Source organism: Stylophora pistillata, chromosome 13, assembly GCF_964205215.1.
Source record: "Stylophora pistillata chromosome 13, jaStyPist1.2, whole genome shotgun sequence".
Taxonomy (NCBI): Eukaryota; Metazoa; Cnidaria; class Anthozoa; order Scleractinia; family Pocilloporidae; genus Stylophora; species Stylophora pistillata.
The window spans coordinates 9829697-9852935 of record NC_142531.1 but is presented as its reverse complement, the minus strand read 5'-3'; the positions used below and the strand labels follow the sequence as shown (position 1 = coordinate 9852935).

The 23239-nt window shown below is 37.9% G+C and overlaps 3 protein-coding genes across 5 annotated transcripts; 2 read left to right on the top strand and 1 right to left on the bottom strand.

Annotated features, from left to right (window-relative positions):
- The first annotated feature begins 341 nt into the window (after positions 1-341).
- Positions 342-4258, top strand: LOC111330191 (uncharacterized). Its single transcript, XM_022935015.2, has 8 exons — positions 342-610; positions 1496-1556; positions 1787-2050; positions 2478-2633; positions 2958-3113; positions 3247-3363; positions 3764-3817; positions 3959-4258. Exons 1-7 carry the CDS (start codon positions 407-409, stop codon positions 3814-3816), a joined length of 1011 nt encoding a protein of 336 aa, XP_022790750.2. The 5' UTR covers positions 342-406; the 3' UTR covers position 3817; positions 3959-4258.
- Positions 4211-17431, bottom strand: LOC111330190 (E3 ubiquitin-protein ligase CHFR). Of its 3 annotated transcripts, none has more exons than XM_088742917.1 (21): positions 17280-17431; positions 16853-16949; positions 16680-16725; positions 15839-15902; positions 15309-15395; positions 14572-14648; positions 14122-14256; positions 13737-13759; positions 13363-13438; positions 12424-12502; positions 12167-12231; positions 11340-11491; positions 10540-10599; positions 10001-10080; positions 9333-9470; positions 8358-8441; positions 7818-7888; positions 7029-7116; positions 6499-6615; positions 4567-4642; positions 4211-4457 (listed from the first exon to the last, which is right to left on the bottom strand). In XM_088742917.1, exons 1-21 carry the CDS (start codon positions 17389-17391, stop codon positions 4418-4420), a joined length of 1767 nt encoding a protein of 588 aa, XP_088599043.1. In that variant the 5' UTR covers positions 17392-17431; the 3' UTR covers positions 4211-4417. The 3 variants fall into 3 exon arrangements, with proteins under 3 accessions (XP_088599043.1, XP_088599044.1, XP_088599045.1); XM_088742918.1 differs by having other exon boundaries at positions 9333-9467; XM_088742919.1 differs by lacking the exon at positions 6499-6615.
- LOC111330160 (uncharacterized) lies at positions 17420-22229 on the top strand. The gene is made up of 4 exons (XM_022934981.2): positions 17420-17575; positions 19032-19189; positions 20549-20705; positions 21779-22229. The coding sequence occupies exons 1-4, from the start codon at positions 17465-17467 to the stop codon at positions 22076-22078; spliced, it is 726 nt and encodes a 241-aa protein (XP_022790716.1). The 5' UTR covers positions 17420-17464; the 3' UTR covers positions 22079-22229.
- Positions 22230-23239: the final 1010 nt, after the last annotated feature.

The following is a 23239-nucleotide window of genomic DNA, read 5'->3' as shown; positions in this document are numbered from 1 at the left end:
GCTGGCACAATCGACTCAAGCCTACTTTTGGGTCCTTTAATTCTAAACCGCTTACACAACGTACCAAATCCTCGATCATTTTGTTTTGGTCGTAGTGGAAACCTTCGCAATAGAATTATGTTAACTCTATTGTGAAAAGTAATATATAGGTCGTTGTCTGCTAGTGTTTTATGTGTTTTTATCCCTTATCGATTTAACATTGCAAAAGCGTTTTAATGTTTTTAAAACATTAAAATGTTTTGACGCTTCAACAAAATTCTAGTGTCCAAGCTTAACGCTTTATATCCGGCGGGATGTCATGATGTCATGAAGTGACGGCACAAACACGTTACCATGCAACATAAACAAAATCGAAACTTTGTTTCGCATCAAGAGCTCGGTTCTTACTGAAGCAAAGAGAAAGAGGATGGATTTTTCGTGTTTGACGAATGCTTCGAATGAAGATATCAGTTACAAAATGGACAAAAACAGCTCAGGAGACAAAGAGTCCGTGAGGAATTTCTGTTCTACAAGAATTTTTAATGAAGAAGTCAGTGTCACCAATCGTTCCGCTGAAAATTATCATGAGCCTCTAGAGGCCTCACGTGGGGCACGGATCATGGCTAATGAGGTAGGAGTTTCCCCATCATTAGGTCTCTTTTTTTTTTCGTGGAATAAGTACGTCCACTCATTTTAAAAATTACAACCTGTTATCAGAGAAAGAGAGCATGAAGAAAAAGAGCTTGTGATTTTCATGGCGAACGCGCGAACGGTAGACCTCACTTTAAGCCGTGAAAATAAGTCGTAGTTGGTTCAATTTGAATTACAAATCGGTTCTCTCCAAAAAAACAGCTCAGTTTTGAGTCCCTCCACTGACTGGATAAAAATTTTAACGCAATTGAAATTCTTTTGCATCTAAGATGTTCAGGCAATACGTATGATGGACGATCCTCGCAGTAGATAGCGCTATTTGAGCAATAGCGAAATTCAGACCTGAAAAAAATCAGGCCTGTACGGGACTCGAACCACTGACCTCTGCGATACTAGTGCAGCGCTCTAACCAATTGAGCTAACAAGCCAACTGAGAGCAGGCCGTTAAGTTGATTCGTAATGAACCCGTGAAAGTGATAAATGAGATAGAATAAATATATGAGAATCATATATTTTGAACTGCGGTATTTGATACGTATATTTTTGATACGAATTTCGCTATTGCTCAAATAGCGCTATCTACTGCGAGGATCGTCCATCATACGTATCAAATACCGCAGTTCAAAATATATGATTCTCACATATTTATTCTATCTCATGTTCAGGCAAATAACTATAAAAACAAATTTCTTCGCGAAGAGATGAAAAAGCGCGCGCAAAGAAAATTTTTAGATTATGACGCCACTCTTTGATTTCTACTCTCTTCCAGCTAGATTGGAAGTTGAAAATGTTTTATTCCCCAGCTTTCTTGTTCACTTCTAATTTCGTCAATTTCAAAGTAATTATTTTGGCAATTTTTTTTCAGTCTGCGAGAGAAATGGAACAACTAACGCAGCGGATCACCTACCTTGAAACAGAGATTAACGGTTAGTTTTACGTAGTGACGCATGCATGAAAAGAAAAGTGCGCGAGGACTAAGAAACCATTTAACTAAGAGTTTCCGATACTCAACTGTCAATCAATCCCCCTCTCCCTTCCCCACAGCTTCTCATTTCGTCATTTTCAGTGTTTTCCCCATTTGCGTTCTCACTCAGACCTCGAATTTGTTCTATCTCTTATTCTAAGTACTTGTAATATTAATTTGTGTTTTAAACAGCTCAAGAGAAGGAAATCGTCTCTCTTAAGCAGACTCTCTTTGAGAGAGATGATGAGATAGCTGATCTCAAAGAAAAATTGTCCCAACTAAAACAAACTGGGCAAAGAAGTCAGTTTGATTTTGTCAAGCAAATGGCAACCATGGATGAAAAGCTACAGGAGGCAAGAAAGGACATTGACGAGCTCGAGGATGGCCTTAATTTTACTGTGAAGAAGAACAAAACAAAATCAGAAGAATCCCAGAGCAAACTACAAGCATTTAATGGTGAGTTTGTAAAGTGAGATGGCGTTGTCGCAACTGAGTGATGACTAAGTACTTGATACGACCTCCTCGTCTTTATGAACTCGTTGTATTCTCCAGAATATGCGTTAGAGAACATAGATGGAGAGAAAGAGAGGTCTGTATCGCCTTCACTGAATATAAATCGGTTCTTTCACAGCTAAGGTAGAATACCCAAAACCGGCGAAATCATCATTTGTGGGCCTGATTTAAAAGTATGTCACCCATTTCACAAGAGGCACAACTTGAAAATACCAGTTTGGCTTCTCAAGACATCCTCAAGACGAGAAGGACTTTACCCTGTTAACTTTTGCATAAACTTTTCGGATTTCATGAAGAGTTCTTCCATGCACTGTGATTATCAATTTAGTTTGTTTCTTTTGTTTTTGTTTTGTTTTTTTGTCTCAACTAGGCAAAAGTTACTTTGACTTTCAACCATCATGGTTTGACACACTATCAAACAACGGCGGATGTCTCATAGTTGAAAACTTTCCAATAAAAGCCAAAGATATCGAAGCCATCAAAAATATTACGTCACCTTCAAAGCCCTCCGCTGAGCCAGCTAAAGGTATGAAGGAGGAAACTTGTAAAGTACGATTACTCAACAATCTACATCTGTGTGAAAGCAGTTCCCACCACTCACGTAGCTCCATTTTCTGCCTTTAAAAGCACACACAACCCACAATTCCTCTATTCGCTCCGACGAAGGGCTAACGCTCAAAACGTCAGCTTTTATAACCGTAACGGTGGCCAATTTACCATTTCAACTTTGTTGATATATTCATATTATGAAAGCAGTCTAGTCTGATGAATGACAGAACAGTTAGATACTAAGAATTGATAACGTGTTCTTCCATGCACCGACTTTGATTTTTATTTATCTTTTATCTAGGCAAAGATTATTTCGACCTTCAACCATCATGGTTTGACACTCTGTCAAAAAACGCGGGATGTCTTGAAGTTGAAAACGTTCCAGTGAAAGCGAAGCATCTTGAAGCCGTGAAGAATGTTAAATCAAATTCAAAGCCCTACACGGAGCCAGTTAAAGGTATGAAGGGGGAAACTTATAAAATACAATTGTTCGTTTGTAACAGTCCACATCTGTGCGAAGTAAAGTAGTCTGAGAGTGGCAAACCAGTTAAGACGAGGATTAGAGCAAAAATATTTTCTGATTTGTCCAGGGAGTCCATATTCTTACCATCGCCCATTATATCCTATCCTGGCGAGCACTGTTCCCAGTGGATCTCAAATACCATTGGCTTACCAACAGATCAACCAACACTCCATTCCTCAAACCGGTAAGTTGCTAAAAATCAAATTCTGCGAACTGTAAATTGCCTGTCATAAGTTTCTTGGGTTCAAACATCGTCATAAGACCTTGTAAGGGAGTTTGGGTAAGACAATAAACGGAGGACCTTACACTAGTACATTCAAATTTAGAGGGAAACTTGTATCCTTGGGGTATGGCATATATGTGAAAGTCAGAACTCGCTTCGAAACTCGCTCAGAAACTGGCGATTTTAGACCTCACGAGGGGTTTGGGCAAGACCATAAACGGTGGAGCATACACTTAAGAGAAGTTAGGGCATAGATATAACAGTCAGAACTCGCTTCGAAACTCGCTCAGAAACTAGCTGATTTTAGATACACAATATCATTTCGTCTCAATTTTTCCTTTTTTTTTTTTTTTTTTTTCAGAACAAGGACTGTTGGGAAGAACTTTTGACAAATGGTTCGGATCATACTATTGAAGTAAGTGTACTGCTGTTCAGTATATTAGATGCGATGAATTAACTCGTCAACAATTTAGCAATGTGCTAGCTGCAGTACTACCTACACTTTCGTTTGACTTAAAATCGAAAAACTGACTCAAATTCTCTTTTCATTCCACAGATAGTCTTCAACGCAGGCGACCCAAGTTTTCATCTTTCTAATTCCTGATAAATTCAGAGCCGGGCGTTGTTTGTTATTTTGAATTCGTTACATTTCATTGTCTTTTGAAAACTTTGGTGAGCAAATAAATGAAACAGCCAAGTATGAAGGAACAAGGATTTCAAGTTTTAGAGCATCATTTTTTGTCATGATTTTGTAAATATATATACAGTATTGTCATCTTTGATAATTATTGGGTGAATGTTCACCAGATTTGTCAAAATTGTTTATCTTTTATTCAAATAAACATGAAATAACTAACGAGGTGTAGTATACTTTCGAAGACACTATCGTTTAAAAAAAGTATGCTGGGTATGTTTGCTCTTGATTAGCGTGGTCTATAATGCACCATGCATCGTTTACTATCATGAGGACAGGCAACTTGTTAGGATCACTTCTTGCTGATGGAGATCATTTCAGCTATGTAAATCTTGTCTGTTCACAAATGTGATTGAAGCGACTGAAAACAAAAAGAAAACAGAGTACGCTGAAAATTAAAACTTTTTCCTTCAACCAAACACTGAAATGGGAGCAAAACTTAGCACGACTATAGCTAGCCAGAGCTTTACCTTGCATGAAGTTGTTTGGTCCTCTGCGTTCGACAGTTTTTACCCCAATAACAATCAGTACGTCTATGCACTGACTCTGCGATAAGAAAGAAAACAGACACAGGGTGTTACCATTGGCATAAACATAACGTTCTCGGCCGTAATAAAAAACGATAACAAATTCTCGAACGTAATTGGTTATCAACAGCCCAATTCCAGTACTAACAAGGCAGTACAAGTCATGCTTGTACTTCGACGATATATCAGAACAATTTACCATTAAGCGTCGAAGGTAATCCGAAATTGTATTGGTTTGCTTTACTTCGCTCTGTGATTGGTCCAGAAAACTCGCGCCACTCTCTCAACCAATCATGACTTACTCGCCTGCGTTTTCCCGCGCTTTAGGCAGTTTGAGATACAATGAAATATATGAAGTTCATATATTTTGTACTGCGGTATTAGATACATATGATGCACGATCCTCGCAGTAGATAGCGCTATTTAAGCAATAGCGAAAATCAGACCTGAAAAAAATCAGGCCTGTACGGGATTCGAACCACTGACCTCTGCGATACTAGTGCAGCGCTCTACCAATTGAGCTAACAAGCCAACTGGGAGCAGGCCGTTAAGTTGATTCGTAATAAACCCGTGAAAGTGATAAATGAGATACAATGAAATATATATTTATTACGAATCAACTTAACGGCCTGCTCCCAGTTGGCTTGTTAGCTCAATTGGTAGAGCGCTGCACTAGTATCGCAGAGGTCAGTGGTTCAAATCCCGTACAGGCCTGATTTTTTTCAGGTCTGATTTTCGCTATTGCTTAAATAGCGCTATTTACTGCGAGGATCGTGCATCATATGTATCTAATACCGCAGTACAAAATATATGAACTTCATATATTTCATTGTATCTCATTTATCACTTTCACGGGTTTATTACGAATCAACTTAACGGCCTGCTCCCAGTTGGCTTGTTAGCTCAATTGGTAGAGCGCTGCACTAGTATCGCAGAGGTCAGTGGTTCGAATCCCGTACAGGCCTGATTTTTTTCAGGTCTGATTTTCGCTATTGCTCAAATAGCGCTATCTACTGCGAGGATCGTGCATCATATGTATCTAATATCGCAGTACAAAATATATGAACTTCATATATTTCATTGTATCTCATTTATCACTTTCATGGGTTTATTACGAGTCAACTTAACGGCCTGCTCCCAGTTGGCTTGTTAGCTCAATTGGTAGAGCGCTGCACTAGTATCGCAGAGGTCAGTGGTTCGAATCCCGTACAGGCCTGATTTTTTTCAGGTCTGATTTTCGCTATTGCTTAAATAGCGCTATCTACTGCGAGGATCGTGCATCATATGTATTTAGGCAGTTTGTTTGTTTTTAATTCAAGTACTCAATCTCATTTTTCTTTTCTTCTGATCTGCTGTTGTGATTACTTTGGTTTTGGTTTTGTGAGACTCGAAAAATGCTCCTAATTTGACTACGAGCAGAAAATCATTGGAAAAAATTGATGAAAGAAGATGTTAATCAGTGAATGACACGGGCGCACTCGGAGAAAAAGAACTCCGAGTGCTCCCAATAGGAGTCGAACCAACGACCTTCCGATTATTTCTTCGGATGCCAGGCTTACAAGTCATCATCTCCATTTACATCATCCAAAAAATTGAGGCGTGAGGCGCACGCTAAGTAGGAACTGCTCGGAGTCTAGCACCAAATTTCACGGTTAACCCGCCAGTGAATTTGAACACTGCGCGTAACTTGCGCGCACTATTAAATATACTGCTGTAGCTTGCTGTGTTCATAAATAAGTTTAATCGATAAGTTTCTTGTCTCTTAGACTTTGTGCTAATCTTGATTAATTGGTAATCGGACTTTGAGTCGCCCATTTCTGCCCTTATGTAGTCATAAGAGTGATGAAAAAAAGAAAAAACTCCTTGGGTACATGCCTGGTAATTGTTCCCTTGGTATATCACGACGAAACTGATACGCTAGCTCCTTGAAATTTCGTAATGCACATCTGTGACAAAGCACAGTTTCTGAATTGACATCATGGCTTGCTGCATCTATAGGAGAAAATAACCAGGCATGCATGGGCGTTCTTTTATATTGAGGGTTAATTTAAGTCGACCTCCAATAAATTGAACTTAAGCTAACTCGAACCTTGCGCTACTCCGAACCAAAATCGATCCCCCCAAGATTTCTGTTACAATTTACAGCAATGCATATGAAAACAGAAGCTATGTAACAAGAGAATCTTTTAACCAACCGCTATCGCGTACGTAGCCGGAAGGGAGAGGGGGGAGGGGATGGAGTGTCTAGAGTGCACTTAGCCCCTAAATTTGTCCTTATCTAAAGGACGTCTACAAAGGCCAGAAGGCCGCTAGCACTAAACACCCCCTACCGTCCCCTCCCTCTTGAGAAGATCCTTCCTATTAACTACTTTCACTACAGATCGTAAAAACAGCGCACCACCCACCGACTGTCGTGTATTCTTTGGAGTCCAGTTTTTTAACACACTTCTGTAACAAGTCTTGTTCGCTAAGGCTTTTTTCGGTTAAATAATCCTGTCAAGAGTGAGGATGTGATTGTTAAATCTCCCCTCTAGCTGCTACATAATTCCTTGTGGGATAGTTACGAGAATTTGGTGTAAGATCAAGATAACAAATATCTGAGTGCAGTAAATGGCTTGAACCCGGGGGTAACATGTGAAGGTGTAGTCTGATCGTCCGGGTGAGTGTAGTCCTGAGAAGGACTGTTGTCGGTGGTAGTGACTGACGTTTCGACAACCTGTGCGGAAGTCATCATCAGAGTCAAGTGAATGATTGTTGTCAACAACAATCATTCACTACTGACAACAATCATTCACTTGACTCTGATGATGACTTCCGCACAGGTTGTCGAAACGTCAGTCTCTACCACCGACAACAGTCCTTCTCAGGACTACACTCACCCAGATGATCAGACTACACCTTCACAACTACCTGAGTGTTGGATGGCAGGAACAATAGATTACTTTACCCAGGGGAAAAAATTTTCTTTCTTATGCAAAATATTTTCATTGTTCCTGCCATCCAACATGGCTGCTGTGCAAAACCTCTATTCTCATTAATGTATGGGTATTATGGGGAAAATTACATGTTAATTACTTCTGGAAGTCAAAGGGTTAAATGATATGAGCTGAGAATGAGTCAAAGTTCATAAAAAGCAAAACTAAAAAAAAAACTTATCGTAAGCTTTTAGGAGAATAATTCTATTCAAAACTCACCTGAAGTATTTTTGATTCGTGTAAATTGCCGTTGATTATTGTCAAAAAAGTGGTATCCCCAAATTTGAAATCTGCCACAAATTGAAAGCATATTAATTTACTTATTTCAAGGCTATGAATTACTGGCGAGTTAAATTTTGATACACTAGTATCTAACGGCACCTATATTTTCGTGTCTCATTTCGACTGTTCCAACCGGAGAGATTAAAATTTGAGCCGCAAATAAGTGCACACTATTATTTAGTTGTTTATCATCCAAGGGGCAAAATTACTGAATTGTGATTGGTCAAGACAGAGGGCATTTTTTTCTTAATTTTTGTAATTGCCCCGGGCAAAATTACTTGAAAATGATTGGCTGAAAATCGCTTAGCAACGGCTGCCAAGGTAAAGAAATTTCTGTTTGTTTTGTAACAATGGCGTCCCGTTTTGCGCGAGATCAGTAAGAAAACATTTTGCCCCTTATATTATAAACAAGTAATCACATGGTTCCTCGTAAAATTAAGGATTAATATCACTTGTGTTTGGCCCATTTTTCTTCACCTTTGAATTTATTAAGACATCCCAGACAGCCACTACCATGACATCCCCACAACATATGACAAAATGACTTTTGGCAGATTGAACCTACGTGTACAAAAAAAAAATCGAGACAAAAAGAACATACGTCAACGGGGCTGTGCTCTAAGAAAAATCGAAGGGAGCCCAGTGCTCTGAAACTGTGAAATCCAGGGTGCCCGGTATATGCTTTTTATTAAAAAAAACCAGGATTCCTGAGTCACCCAAGAGCAAAAGTAAGGCATCAGGGGCCACTGGGCGCTGCTAGACCACAGCCCTTGTCAACCATTTAAACCCTAAGAGTGACCAGCATGTAATTTCTCCTTACAGTAACACTGCTAAATCATTAATCAGGATCATAAGAATAAAGGTAATGATCCCCGACCTACAAAGCTTTGACTGTTCTATCAATTCTCCTTGTCAGCACCAAAGGAAATGTATAGAGAACAGTATGGAGAATATGTACACTGATGTTAGGGTGCAAAGTGCTAAGTTATGTTAGAGGCAACTCAGTGGTTGTCTTGTGTATTAATGGAACACAAGAAAAGCTAACTTTTCCATCTAGGATTATAAATGAGTAAAAGTATCAAAAAGGTAAGTGCATTACACAGGAAAGGGGCACAAATTATCATACTGCAAACTATCAAACAGCACAGAAATAACCTGCCAGAAACTGTCACATCCAGTCCAGATAGAGCAGCAGTACTACACCTCAATGAAATTGCGTAGTCAGACGAGAAATGGCTTGGTATGGTATTAGTAAACTAAGGAGATTATGAAAGGAGAAAACATCCAGACTATAAGTGAGCAGGTGGAAATAAGAAGACCAAGAAGAAGATGGGTACAGCTGGGACAAGTCCTAAAATGGAAGGCCAAGCAATGCCCTATAGTGCACTCATCTGAGTATCAGAAGGCAAAAGAAAGTGACAACAATCAGTTATGATGTGGTAGTAAACTTACATTTCTGTGCAGGAATACTTGCTGTCATTGCATCAGGCCATCTGTATGGCATTGGTTGAAGACAGCACTGACATAAGATGTGGATCTGATCTGGGGTACATGTGTAGTCTGGTGGTGTCACACTCGTTGTTGGTGCTACTTTAAACAGAAAAAAATTGAAATCATGAAATATTAAATCAATGGGAGGGTCAAAAGTAGACAAATTATTGGTCACAAGCATGGAACAAAGAAATATACTTGACTCCACTAAGATGAGAGGATTCAAACCAAGGCCACTTCAGAACCAATTTTTCTGACAACCTCATTTCCTTGATTATAGAATGGTGTCGTTCTCCTACTAGTTTCAAAGGATAAATCATGATGTAGCTTTGACATATCTTCCAAGTTCCCCAATCATTATTAAGCAAAGGCAAATTACAATTTTTCTGTGACCCACCATTAGGCTCAACACTAATGGTAGCCAACTAGCCACAGACTAGTAGAAATTCAGTTTTGGCTGGTGGTTTTCAATGTCCACTAACCAGTTTGGCTAGTAAACAAACTGAAATTGTCGTAACATCTATGTTGTCTCTAGCCACTGGGCTAGTAAGTTGAAAAGTTAGTGTTGAGCCCTGACCTACCCTGTTTCTATCTCCCACCTTATACCATGTTCATTAAATTGCACTCACCTTCACTGGTACTGGCCATAGGTGTCAAAATGGTTGGTGAAATGTATCCAGGACAGAGTCGACAGTTGGTGGGTACAGGCCTTCACAAGGGAATGAATTGACAGTAAATGGCTTAGTTTATATAATATTGAGAGAAAGAATGCTTGATGAGGTTCATTGCATTTATGCACACTTGCATTTCTTAAAGGAGTTAACTACTGCTTCTCGTGCCTCTTCAAGAAACTTAATTCAAGAACAAGTTAATTAGAGTTTGCCTCTGTCAATCCTTTCAGCACACCTTTATCCATCGCCCTACACCTTCCAGCTCATCATTACCTCTTCTGCAGTGTTTCCTTTCTGAGTAAACTTACATTTTGTACTCTCCGTCAAGGTAAAGGTTGTTTTTCACAGCACAAAAATTCCTCAGAATGACATGGCCTTCCAATCCACTGTGTTATTACAACTTCTCTTCTCTTATTTTGTTTACCTAGATCACCTGTTCACTGTCTCATAATTTCAACTAGTGAGCACAAAAAAAAATTCATTTGTCCTAAACTAACCTTATTAAAGAGGAGAATCCAAATAAACCCCCAAATGAAGAAGGCATAAAAGGTGCACCTCTGTCATAAATAAAAGAAGTAAACTTAAGTTAACATACCGAGATTTTCCTGGTCTTTGTAATATATTGCATTAAAAATTAAAGACTTTTAGACTCAAACAAGTTCAACAACAAGTAACAGATTGGAAATCAAGATCTAAGCAAAAAAATTAATATGCAATACCCTGCAGGGCCGTGATCTAGCAGTGGCCCCTGGCACCTTACTCTTGCTCTTGGGCGACTCAGGAATTTTAGTTTATCCATAAAAAGCATATGCTGAACACCATGGATTTCACATTTTAAAACAATGGTGTCCCTTCAATTTTTCTTAGAGCATAGCCCTGAGTGTGTAGCTTTACTATTTACAAGCATTACAAAGTTTGCACAGTGTTGTTGTCAACTCATTCACTCCCACGAACTCATTAGATCATTAGCAGATGAAGCACAATTTGTTCTCTTTGGAAAATTTTCAAGTGGTTACTTGCACCAAATTGCATATTAAGAGATCATGTTGTTACTTGTTAATAATTATTTACAAGAAAAAGGCATCACAGAGAGTCAAGACAGATGAAATCTTGAAAGCATGTAGGCACTGTTTGTAATTTGCACTTGTGTGACAACTTTGCACTCCTGTTACAAGAATAATGCATTTGTTTTCAGCCAATCAGAAGGGTGCAATTTTTTCATGAATATTTATCAACCTTGTAATTTAGCATCTAAAATGCAAAAATTAATAATGATTAAAGATAAAATGATTCATACGTTCTATCAGAGTCATCAGACTCACTGCTGTCACCAACACCACTGGCACTGCTGTCATCACTATTGTTGTAATCGTCATCATCCTCACCATCATCAGCGTCCTCACCAAAGGATGACGACACAAACAAACCTCTTGAATGTTTTGGTCTAAGCTGCAAAAATAATTAGCAGCAGAGAAACTTCAGTTGCCTACAAGATAAATATTTTGCTATTACCTTCCCTTTAAATTGAAATTGCTTTTACAATCATTTACTCATTTCTGGTTATCATTCAAATTAAACAGTAGAAGTTAGGAAAAACATTTTCACAAAGCAGTTACAGATAACTGAACAAAATAGAAATCTAAAAGGAGTTTGTGTGTCAGCTCCCAAAAAACTTGGTAATGTCAATGTTAATTCTTTACCCCTTTACATCCTAACATCAGTATGCATATTCTCTGTACTGTTTTCCATACATTTCCCATGGTACAAACAAGAAGATAATTTGGATAATGATATCAACAAAGTTGAAATGGTAAATTGGCCACCAAAACGATTACAAAAGCTGACGTTTCAAGTGTTAGCCCTTCGTCGGAGCGAATAGAGGAATTGTGGGTTGTGTGTGCTTTAAAGGCAGAACTTTCATTACTCCCACTGACGCAGCCCCAAACAGTTTCTTTCAACACTATCAGCCTTTACACAAACAAGAAGAGTTTGTTTAACGGTTGAGAGTTTTTTTCATTGCAAATCATTTCCTTTCTTCTTGCGACCTTTGATCTAGGGGAGATATTGTAGGTAGAAAGTAGATGCTGGTCTCTCTTAGAGATCAAAGGGTTAACAGCCACATACCATATCCTCTGTTATCTTATTTTTCCTATCCATTTCTCTTAGCTCTTCTTCTTTCCGCTGTCTCTCTATTTACAGAACACGATATGTATAAGGGATGGATAAATTACAATTGAAACTCACACTCTTTCAATGAGATTTATGTTAAGATATCTCCTTAATTAATAACTGTATTCTCTAATACTTTATAATCTGAGGGACTATAACATCAATAACTTGTAATCTTAAAAAATTTCCTAGAAAAACTGCTTTCACTCTACCTGGGTGTTCTTTCAAGAAGGCTTCTACCAAGTTGTTTATGATGTGATTTTTGCTAATTCTTTCAACCTTTTTACGACACTAGCAAAAAAAAAAAAATAGCATCCAGGTCACAATTCTATTCAATAAAAAAAGTTGTTTGCTTAACAACATCTGAAATTGGGTTAACCTTGAAACACTCTAAAATGAAACAGATGGGGGGAGTGGGGGCCCACAAAAGGAAAGATATAAAAGTTAGGTGATCCCAGAAGAGGAACCTCCTTATTTGGCCTAAACAGGTGTGGTACTGGGAGTTGCAATTCTTGCAAAAAGGGTTATTTCTTTTTTGATTTGATTGCAAAATTTGAACACACCCGTCCAGTTTAGCTTAGAGCTGGTTTAAATGGGGGCTTGTATAATCACAACTCCATGAGCTATGTTCCTTACTCTTTGTGAGAAGTGTACAGGTTTTTTAACATCCCTTCTGATCAGTATCAAGAGAATGCAGGAGACAAGACCATTAAAATGTCTAACCATTCGCATAGCAAAGGCAACACTATCTCCTTTGTTATTTTTAAGACCCTGAGTACCTTAATTTGAGGCCCAAACTTTCCACCTCCCACAAAACAATCTGGGACTCTACAACATGAACTAACTGTTAAAAATGTTAAAAAGTACTTAAATAATTAGTATCTTCAACCATGTATCCTTCTGCACAACAAGCCGTGAACAAGATCTCCATGATCCTATGTGCAAATCACAGTCAGAATTACACAATTCCAGCCTTTAATTTGCAGAGACTTCATGCAAGTTAAAGAACAGTTACTCACTGATGGAATATCACCAGTCAAGGGCAATCCATCTACAGCACTACAAAGAACTAGCACAATGGATACAAGGCTGTCTAATTCCTATGATAATAATTTAAAGCTCAATGCAATTTGAAATAAACTTTTACTCACAGTTGGACATTCTTTAGAACGTTCCATCCATTGTGAATAACACGCAGCACAGAATGAATGGATACAGGGCTGTAAACTAAAGGAAGTCCATCATTTTCGTGAAAAGTTATTATGAGGCAGAAATACCCTTGCTTGTGAAAATCACATTCCTTTCAAATTTTATAACTTTCTTAAATCAGTGTGTCTGAAATAGAGACTAACCATTTTCTTTTAAAGTAATTAACATTTGTTGAAATGTATGTGTGCCTTGAAAATATTAAATAAAGAACTTTATTCTGGGTTTGAACCTTCTAGCACAAAAAAATCTATTCATTTTCTTAGTAAGGGAGAGAACAATCCACAATGCTGTTGCATGCCTGTATTTATACTCTTACCTCACACAATCATGGAAAATGTCCTACATGAAAAAAGAAAAAAAAAAAGCAGAAAACAATAGTTTATTTATTTAATAAATTATAGAATCATATAACTGAATAAAATCTTGAATTCTGATCAGTTAACAAAGCAAGGTATTTAGCGTGTAATTGTGATTTGAAATCAAGGCTAAGTGATAATGTTTTGCATCTCTTGTTTTGTGCTCAGGATGAAAAACAACAATTAATCAAAAGTAGTTTGAGGGAGGGTCAAGAGAGGTGCATTAAGCAAGGAGGGCTGGTGCAAAAGTAAAAACCCTCAAAAGTTGGCATATCTGCAAAACACTCTACTGGCTACAAGAACGATACATTTACACATGGAATGATAAAATCCTAATGACCTTACTTGGCATATACTACAAAGCAGCGTATCAGCAATGGAGTTATGTGGGAGAAGCTCAGGTTTTTTGCTACTGGATGCTCCCTCTTCATCCCCCTGGCGCTTCCTTTTGGGCTCGGTTCCTTCATCTGTATCTCCAGCCTTAAATGTACAATGTTAACTAACAAGTAAGTACTTGCAATATCAGACTGTTTGTACAAGTGGATGTAAAATTATTTGCTGTCGATGTATTAATTTTTTAACACATTCCATATTCAAGGACAAAATGATGAAGCCTAAAAATTGTTTTCAGTAAAAGCTTTGAATGACATGTTTATCACAATGACTGTGGAGACCAATCAAAAACAGTAAATGTTTTTTTTAACGTGATAAAAGATATTATATTATACAATGAAAATCATATTAGTAATTATAACGATTACAATAATAATACAAATAATATCAATTGAAGTTTACCTCACTATGAGACCTTTTTTGAGAAACAATTGCTGCCTCACTTGGTTTGACTTCTTCATTCTCACCAACATCTTCCTCTATAAACATAATTATTAATTCAAAAACAAGACAAAAGATAAAGAACCCCATTAAGATATTATTTCCCATTGAAACAAAAGGTTTATACTTTGTAATGATGATCAATCCTTGCTCATTCCACAAAATATATTTATGACTAAAGAATATCAAGGAATGTTCACTAATTAAGGTACCATGTGCATAGGTCTGGGATATCAACCTATTCATATATAATGCAGTTCTAAATTTACTTCTACATATTTAGTCGGAAAAATGCAAATTAACCCTTCAAATCCAAAGATCTGATTGGTGATTCTCCCCTCAAGCTGCTAAACATTTCCTTGTAAATCATTACAAAGACTTTGGTGTAGAACAAGAGAAAAAATTCTACCTGATAAGTTTGAATATTCTAATTACCTGTTTGCTGGATAACGTATGGACATTGTTGGAAGAAGTTACATGTTAATCACTTTTGCAAGTTGAAGGGTTAAGTAAAATCTTCTATTGCAGATTTTCAAAAAAATGAAATTATAAACTGCTTCAGCCAACTTTAGACAGGCACAAGAGTTAAAACTCGAGCTACACAGGCTGTATAGCAACCAACTATTTCAGTGAAGTCTTGTGATCTATTTTTAACAAAATATTTCATGTTAGACAACCTGATCAATATTGTTACTTACCCGTATCATTGTCATACTCCAAAGTGTTATCTAGTAATTCTGCTTCTTCTTTCAAGACCTTTAAGTCTTGAAAAACAAATGCTATATCTGAAAAAATAATCATGATAATATTGAGACACTTAAACCCTTTCAATCCCAAGATTACATTCATAAATTCTCGTTACTGTCTGCCATACACTTCTTATGATGTTAGTTAAGAGATTTTGGTACTGGATCAACCAATAATCCCCTAATTGATATTTTTCTTTATTCTCATTAATTGACTGTTTGACATTGCATTGATATGGTAAGGAGAAATTCTATCTTGGTCACTCATGGGAGTTAAAGGGTAAAAGAATCTGAATTTACCAATTCATTTCAGATTTATTATTTGTTAAGCTAAGTTTCATGAAAATTTTTTTTTCATCTAGGAATAAGCTTGGGACAAATAAGAATTTTTTATTTTTAAGTTCCCAAAAATTTCTTTATTATATACAGATTTTGCGCTTTAATTAAATCAGAGCGAGTGGAAATAAATGCATAACATTTACCACTTCCAGGGCAATCTTTTCGATGAACTATTTGTACTTGGTCATTGTGATTGATCTGTAGTTTCTGCAAGAAAAACTTTTGTAAATGTAACAAAAAACTTGTAAAAGGAAACAGCAACAATTAAATATGAATATATGAATATATGAATATAGTTTATATCTGACCACTTGCAGCCCAGAGGCTGAATTACAGGTGCAGTGTAAGGTTGAGAACAGACGTCGGCATATCAGGCACCTCTGGCAGCCGCTTCAGTCTATCGATCTCACCCTCCCACCCATCCCACCCCAGGGAAGGACATCCATCACACAGTAATCTTGTGTGTGGGAAATTAACGTCTCCTACCCCAACCCTGCAGGAGACGGGACCTCCATTTATTCATCCCTATCCGAGAAGACTAGAATATCTAACCATTTCTTGATGTTATAGAAAGGTAGCAAATTCTTCTCAATTATTTTAAGACCTTGAGTGTTGGTCCGGCCGGGGCTCAAACCCTCTACCTCCCGCACAACAGTCCAGCACTCTATCCATTGAGCTAACCGGGAGGCATATACACATTTTAAATTGATCATTCTACTGAAGTGCCTAATATTTATTAATCAAGATGAATCCACACAAGAAAACTGAATTTAGCAAAATTCCAAGCAAGATCTGCATATAAATCTGTCTCTCTGTGTGTTTGTCTGTCTTTCTGTCTGTCTGTATGTCTGTCTGTCTGTTTATAGGTCTATCTGTCTGTCTATGGGTCTGTCTGTCTGTCTAGATCTGCCTCTTTACAATTCAAGTCATTTCTTTGAACTAAACTTTTAATTCTGTATACATACTTCATTAAACTGTATTTACCTTCTCTTTCTCAATTTTCTTTCCATTCAATAATGATCCATTGGTACTAAAGAGAAATCAAAACTTAACTGTAACTTACTACTGACATGAGTATTTTTTAAGACAAACAATTGTGTATAAAGATCAATGCTATGAGAAGTTTGTATAGAATGGAAAACAATTCACTAAGTCACCTGAAGTCTTGAAGCCAAAATGTACCATCTGAATCCCTTGTAATAGTACAGTGATGCCCTGATACAAATTTACACCCAGGAAAGCTGATATCACAACCTGTGACATAAAACTCTAAGATTCAGCGGTCTCATCCAATCGGCGGGTACAGTGTATGTCATGGTTCATGCCATAGTTAACTATGTTCATGTTAATGTTGAGGGGTTGTAAAGGCAACCAAAGTTGCAAATAAAGGTTCTGCAGTTTATAAGGGGAGCTTTCTTACCATAAAAATATCTTTTAGGTGAGATTGACCCCACGCTTAGTTAATAACGCATATATATCACAAGGAATTCTGAACCAGCTGATTGATTGTATAAAGTATATGACATCACATGATAATATACTCATCCTTGATGAGCAATTGCTTGTCGTTTTCAGTTCTCCTACCTTCTTTCCTGCCCAATGTGATCAGCTCTTTGTTGATAAGGACGGGGGGCTTGCTATCATGAGTAAATATAACTTGTGCAAAATAACCACTTTCTGCACATTTCGACGCCATTTTGTCTAAACTTGGTTCCAGGCCGTGTCAATGCTCTGTTGGCAAGAGAAACCTGGGGCCGGTCAAGAACAACATGGCGGCCAACATGGCGATTTGTCATATCAAGAAGAATCTTACAGCTTTGAGGCAGTATCCTCGCGTCGCTTTGAACAACATCAGAGATTTACCTGAAGCATTCAAAGCGGTAGGTAATTTTCTATATTGGAGAATAGAATATTTCAGCTTACCAAAGTATTACAAATGACCGGAGTCGACTAACTAGCCCACATGTTGTCTAAACGTGTGTACAGCATTTGCTGCGTTGACAGTAGATCAGAACAAATTATGGTTGTGTTGGGTGATCTGCAGGGTACTGGGACATGCTCACCCGTGAAGTTGTGAAAAATTAAAGTAGCTTAGAAGTGCATCCTTTATTTTGAGCCAATTATTTTGGAAAGTGTTTGTCAATATTTCGAAGGAATCGCACCAGGTACAAAAGAAACAAGGAATAAATTGTATATAGGATCGGGGGATGACTATCTTTTCACAATCAATGCGTGAGACTTAAGGAAGACTAAGAACTCTGAGTCCAGGGTTCTCAATTTAACCCGTAACCCGTAACACCTGCCGTTGGTGTCACTTGTCGAAGTTAACTCCGTTTGGAGTTACCCTTGTCGAAGCGCTTCGACTAGAAGATCAATTCGTCTTTAAAATGCTAATAAAAGAACGACTTTTTGAGGAGGTAACTGAGTTTAGTATTGACTGTTAGTGTGTTTTAGTTTTCAAAATGATTAGCCTGTAAGCAGACCACAGGATGATGGATAATCACTAAGCTTTGCAAATTTTCTGTGATGTTGAAATATGGCTGCCATAATGAAGTTGTATATTCTAGCTCAGGCCTCTTGCAGATGTCATCTTCCAACATGTTTTGCTGCAAAGTGAAAGGTGAAAGGCCCCGAGCAGCTTGGCCAAAAGGGCCCAAGATACATGACCTTTGCCCATATATTTTGGCATTATGAGTGAAAGTAGCACAGCAACAGCTGTACAAAATTCAATTGAGAACCCTGGAGTCTGTCAGTATGTTGTACTGGTGTAGAGGAATATCAGTTAGCTGCTTTAGTGATACTAAGACAGTGAAATTATGAAGATGTGTTGAGAAACGCAAGTTGCTTTTTTTGTAAAGTAAACAGGAAAACAAAGTAAAATGTGGAATTGTGGTTCTAAGTCTGTGATAGGGCTCGTAAATGTCCCACAGGGCATATGCCCTGCTTTATGCCCTGTTTTTTGACCCATGTTCATAAAAATCCTCACTAGAAATTCTGCTTGCAGCGTGCACCTTTAGGCAACATTCTCAGGACCTCTATCAGAATGCTCTTTACATAGACTTCTCAACCACAAAAGATCAAATTTTTATTAATGACATGTATTTTTTTCTGCATTGATTCACTCTGACAAAGAGCTAACTCTCCAAATGTCAGCTTTGAAATCCTTTCATGGTGGCTAATTTTCATTTATCAACTCAGTTGATAAAACCAAAATTGCCTTGTTACTCCCACCGATGCAGCACCACAGTTTCTTCAGAAAACTTACCCCCTTAATTTTTCTGCATTACCAATTTGCTTTTTTCTTTTCATGTACATGCAACATATTTAATCAAACAGCAACACCGCAAAGGACGTGGTAGAGGATCTGGACGTGGGAAGACTTCTGGGCGTGGTCACAAAGGACAGGGTCAAAGAAACACAAAACCTAGGCTTGGATTTGAAGGAGGACAAACACCTTTCTATCTTCGTGTCCCAAAGCATGGCTTCAAAAACATGTATGTGTAGACATTTCCAAATACATGTAGAGGTTAAATAATTTTTGGGAATTGCAATCAGATATTTTTTTAATTCAATCAATTTACCCATTGACCCCTTACCGGCAAATTTAACGCTGGGGGGGTAGCCCTGCGATGGACTAGCATCCCATCCAGAGGGGAGTAGAAATTCTCCTAGTCATTTCATGCTACAGAAACCAGAGTTAAGCGCTGGCCCGATGGGCCACTTGGCTCATAAACAGACTTTACCATAGCTACCCATTGACCCCTAGGGGTGACCAGCATTTACTTTCTCTATACAGTATCACCCCTGAAACAAACATTAAGGTCATGAGAGAAAGGAAACGATCACTAACTAGAAAGGCCTTTGATTGTTAAACAAATTCTCTTTGTTGGCACCTGAGGAAATGTAGAGAGAACAGTATTGGGAATATTCATACTGATGTTAGGGTGTATTGGGTTACTGAATTCAGTGATATTGTACACAAAATGTCGGCAAGCAGAATTATTACTTCATCGCCTTACCAAGATACGAAAGATCTCAAAACTTCAGAACAGCTGTAATGTGGGTAGATAAGATAGCAAGCACTTTTTAGGAAACTGAAAAATCTGATAATATTGATGTTTATTGATTACCAAAATGGTATTTACATCTAATCCCAAGAGATAGATAGAAATGTTGACTTCACTGCATGTGTTACAACATCATGCTTTAACAGAAGAAGAATTTGTAGTATTTCATCAGTATCTCTCTCTTATCTCTCGACCGCCGGCCAGTTAGCCCAATGGATAGTGTGCTGGACTGTTGTGCAGGAGGCCAAGGGTTCAAGCCCCGGCCGGACCAACACTCAAGGTCTTAAAATAATTGAGAAGAATTTGCTACCTTTCTATAACATCAAGAAATGGTTAGATATTCTAGTCTTCTCGGATAAGGACGAATAAACGGAGGTCCCGTCTCCTGCAGGGTTGGGGTAGGAGACATTAATTTCCCACACGCGAGATTACTGTGTGGTGGATGTCCTCCCCAGGGGTGGCATGGGTGGGAAGATAGCAGGTCCACATCAGCAAATAGCTGCCATAAATCAACCTGCTCAAACAAATAAAGGATACATACATACAATCCTTTACTCCCAGAGGTGATTAACTTGTAACTTCTCCCTATAATAATCCATACATTATTCAGCAAATGGGTACTGAGAATACTCAAACTGATTAGGTTAATTTGTTAACTTGATTTGACACCAAATCTTTGTTACTGATCGACAAGGAAAGCATAGCAGCTAGAGGGGAGAATTAACAATCGGCTGGTCTTGAAAGTTAAACGGTTAAAAATTGTCTTTGTCCCATTTTTGCCTTCAGATACAAAATGCACTATAGACCTCTGAACCTAAACCGGCTTCAGTTTTTCATCGACAGTGGGCGTCTAAACCCCAATGCACCCATCACCATGTATCATCTTTGGAGATCAGGAGCTCTTGGAGGAAGAGTAAAGGATGGTGTTGTATTGTTGGGAGGGGTAAGTAGTTCACCTCTGCTACTTTGTTGAAAATGATGGTATTTTAACTTCATTTCAGCAGTATTGGCAAAATTTCTCGTCATACAAGCGATGCCTTTTTCTTTCTTGTCTCAGGTGTCTTGGTAACTCACTGAAATTTTGTGTGGTGGGGGGGGGGGTAAGGGAGGGAGGGAGGATGGAAGGAAGAATATTTGCTCTTGGCTAGTAATATTAGAGAGGCTAAAAGTTAAAGGAAAGTTGTTGGGGTCAATTTGAGATCCAAAGGCATTCTGACAAGTATATTTTGCACAGTTTATACCCCATTGATGCAGATTAAAAGCTCTTTCACTTAACCTTGGAGTTCCATAGGTGATCATGTATGTTATACTTTTTTAACCCATCAAATATTCATTATATTTTCTTCATGGCTGGTTTGTTGATCACCAACAATATTTGATGGTGTGTTCATGATCATTTTTGTGGGTTTGTCTAACTTTTGTTAAGTTGTCCCATCCAGACAACCCATCCACCCCTTCTGCGCCCATCAGTGAAATCTTTCCAATGCATGAATCTAGTTTGTTCTAGAAGCACAAGATCTTCTGCCTTCTAAAGTAATTAGTTGGGTTTGAAATTTTTTTGTCTGTAAAGTCCTGTTCCCTTAGTAAACCATCTGATCACAACTTGGCAAGGACATAATCAGGCAGTGGGAGACAGTTTCGACACAAAATCCTGTTAAAAATTAATAATTTTGTTTCCACTAGAGGCACAATTATTGGTATCGTGCATTTTCACCAAAAACAAACTTGCAATTGAGTGAGGCCAAGAAAGACATTTTTCTATCGCAAGGGTGCTTGTAACCCTGTCTCTTCCCAGATCTCGAGAGTAATTCTCCTTACTGTCTGCCATACAATTCTTATGACTTTAGTTTGGAGAATTTGGTATTAAATCAACCAACAATTTCCTGGTTTATATTTTTCTTTATTCTCATCTCTTGTCTGTTTGATATTGTGTTAATATTGTAAGGAGAAATTCTGCCTTGGTCACTCATGGGAGTTTAAGGGTAAACACAATTTATGCCTTTGATTCCATGGTAGGGTACAACTTGGTTCCAGGCTAAAGTTGATATCGAAGTAACCAAAGCATCAAAAACTGCAATAAAAGCCATTGAACGACAGGGTGGAAAAATCACTTGTGCTTATTACAACAAACTTGGCCTTCGTTTGTTACTTAAGCCAGAAAAGTTTGAAGGGAAAAGGATTCCAAGAAGAGCTCGTCCTAACACAAAGTTAATGGAGTATTACACAAGTGTTGAGAATAGAGGATATTTAGCAGATCCTGATGAACTTGAAAAGGCTAGGCAACTTACTTACCAACTTGAAAATGAAGTGGATTGACAAATAATATTTACTTGTAGTGTGGTGTAACGGGGGTAGTAAACGACGTTTATGATATCAAATAATGTAAATAATGAATATAGGGAGTTCTTTAACACGTCTCCCATATGGCCCATAAGTGCTTTACAATAAAATATTGGTTTTTAACTTCCCTAGTCTATGTGTCGAATTCTAGAAAAAAAATATTCAAAGGGCTATTCAAGCCATGAGCATTAGTGCAGTAAGTGTTTTTCAACTGAGGTTCTTAAACCAAAACAAAAGTGAACAAAATGAACATCAGACCAAAGGCAAATATCACAAGCTACCAATGAAACTTTAATGAAAGTACTTCATGTAACCAATCAGAAGTATGCAGGTAAAGGCAAGTGAATGAGTTGACTCTGGTTTAAGTTTGTATCTGATTCGTCAAGAGTGTGTCATTAGTATTTCAGACCAAACACTTATCAAAGTGAGGAAAAACCAATGTACTCCTGTTCTACCATGGAGAAGTGGATAAAAATAAAGACACTACCTGAGTGTGTGGTGGCATGGCTTGAAACTTTTGTACTCCTTGTGGATAAAAAACTGTAGGCTTTCTTTTCTTCATCCTTCACTTCATTTTTACTTTATTTCTTCAGTGGTCTTGTAGTTTGCTTCACTCTGATTGGGCAGAAAAACACAAAGATTTTCTGGCACCAATCAGATGGCAGAACGACTGCGACCGTTTGGAACTTGTCTTGTAAGACAATGTCCCCAGGGGCTCTTCACGCCCTAGCTTGAAATCGACCCACAGCCCCAGGGTCTCCGAGGATGATGTGCAGGTGACCTAATTACACTTTCATTACCTGTGTTTTAATTTTTTTTTAAGCAGAGATGCGACGTAAATGTTTAAGTTAGCTGCTTTTTGCATCTTTTAATTCAATGTTCATGAACCCTTTTCTTTGCAAAATCTTGTTTTCAGAACCTATTAATTCGTCAGAGCCAAACAAATTTAAATAATATCAATAAAAAATTACGCATTATAACCTAAAACGTCAAGTTATGTCTTGTTTTAAAAAGTGACGTTCAAAAATTTTGACCGAAGACTCCAAAAAGAAAGCGTTTTAAAAGTACCAGCGATATTTGAAGGCCTCCCTCTCGTCAATGTAGCGTTAGCTTCCATTCCCCCGTCGAAATGATTCC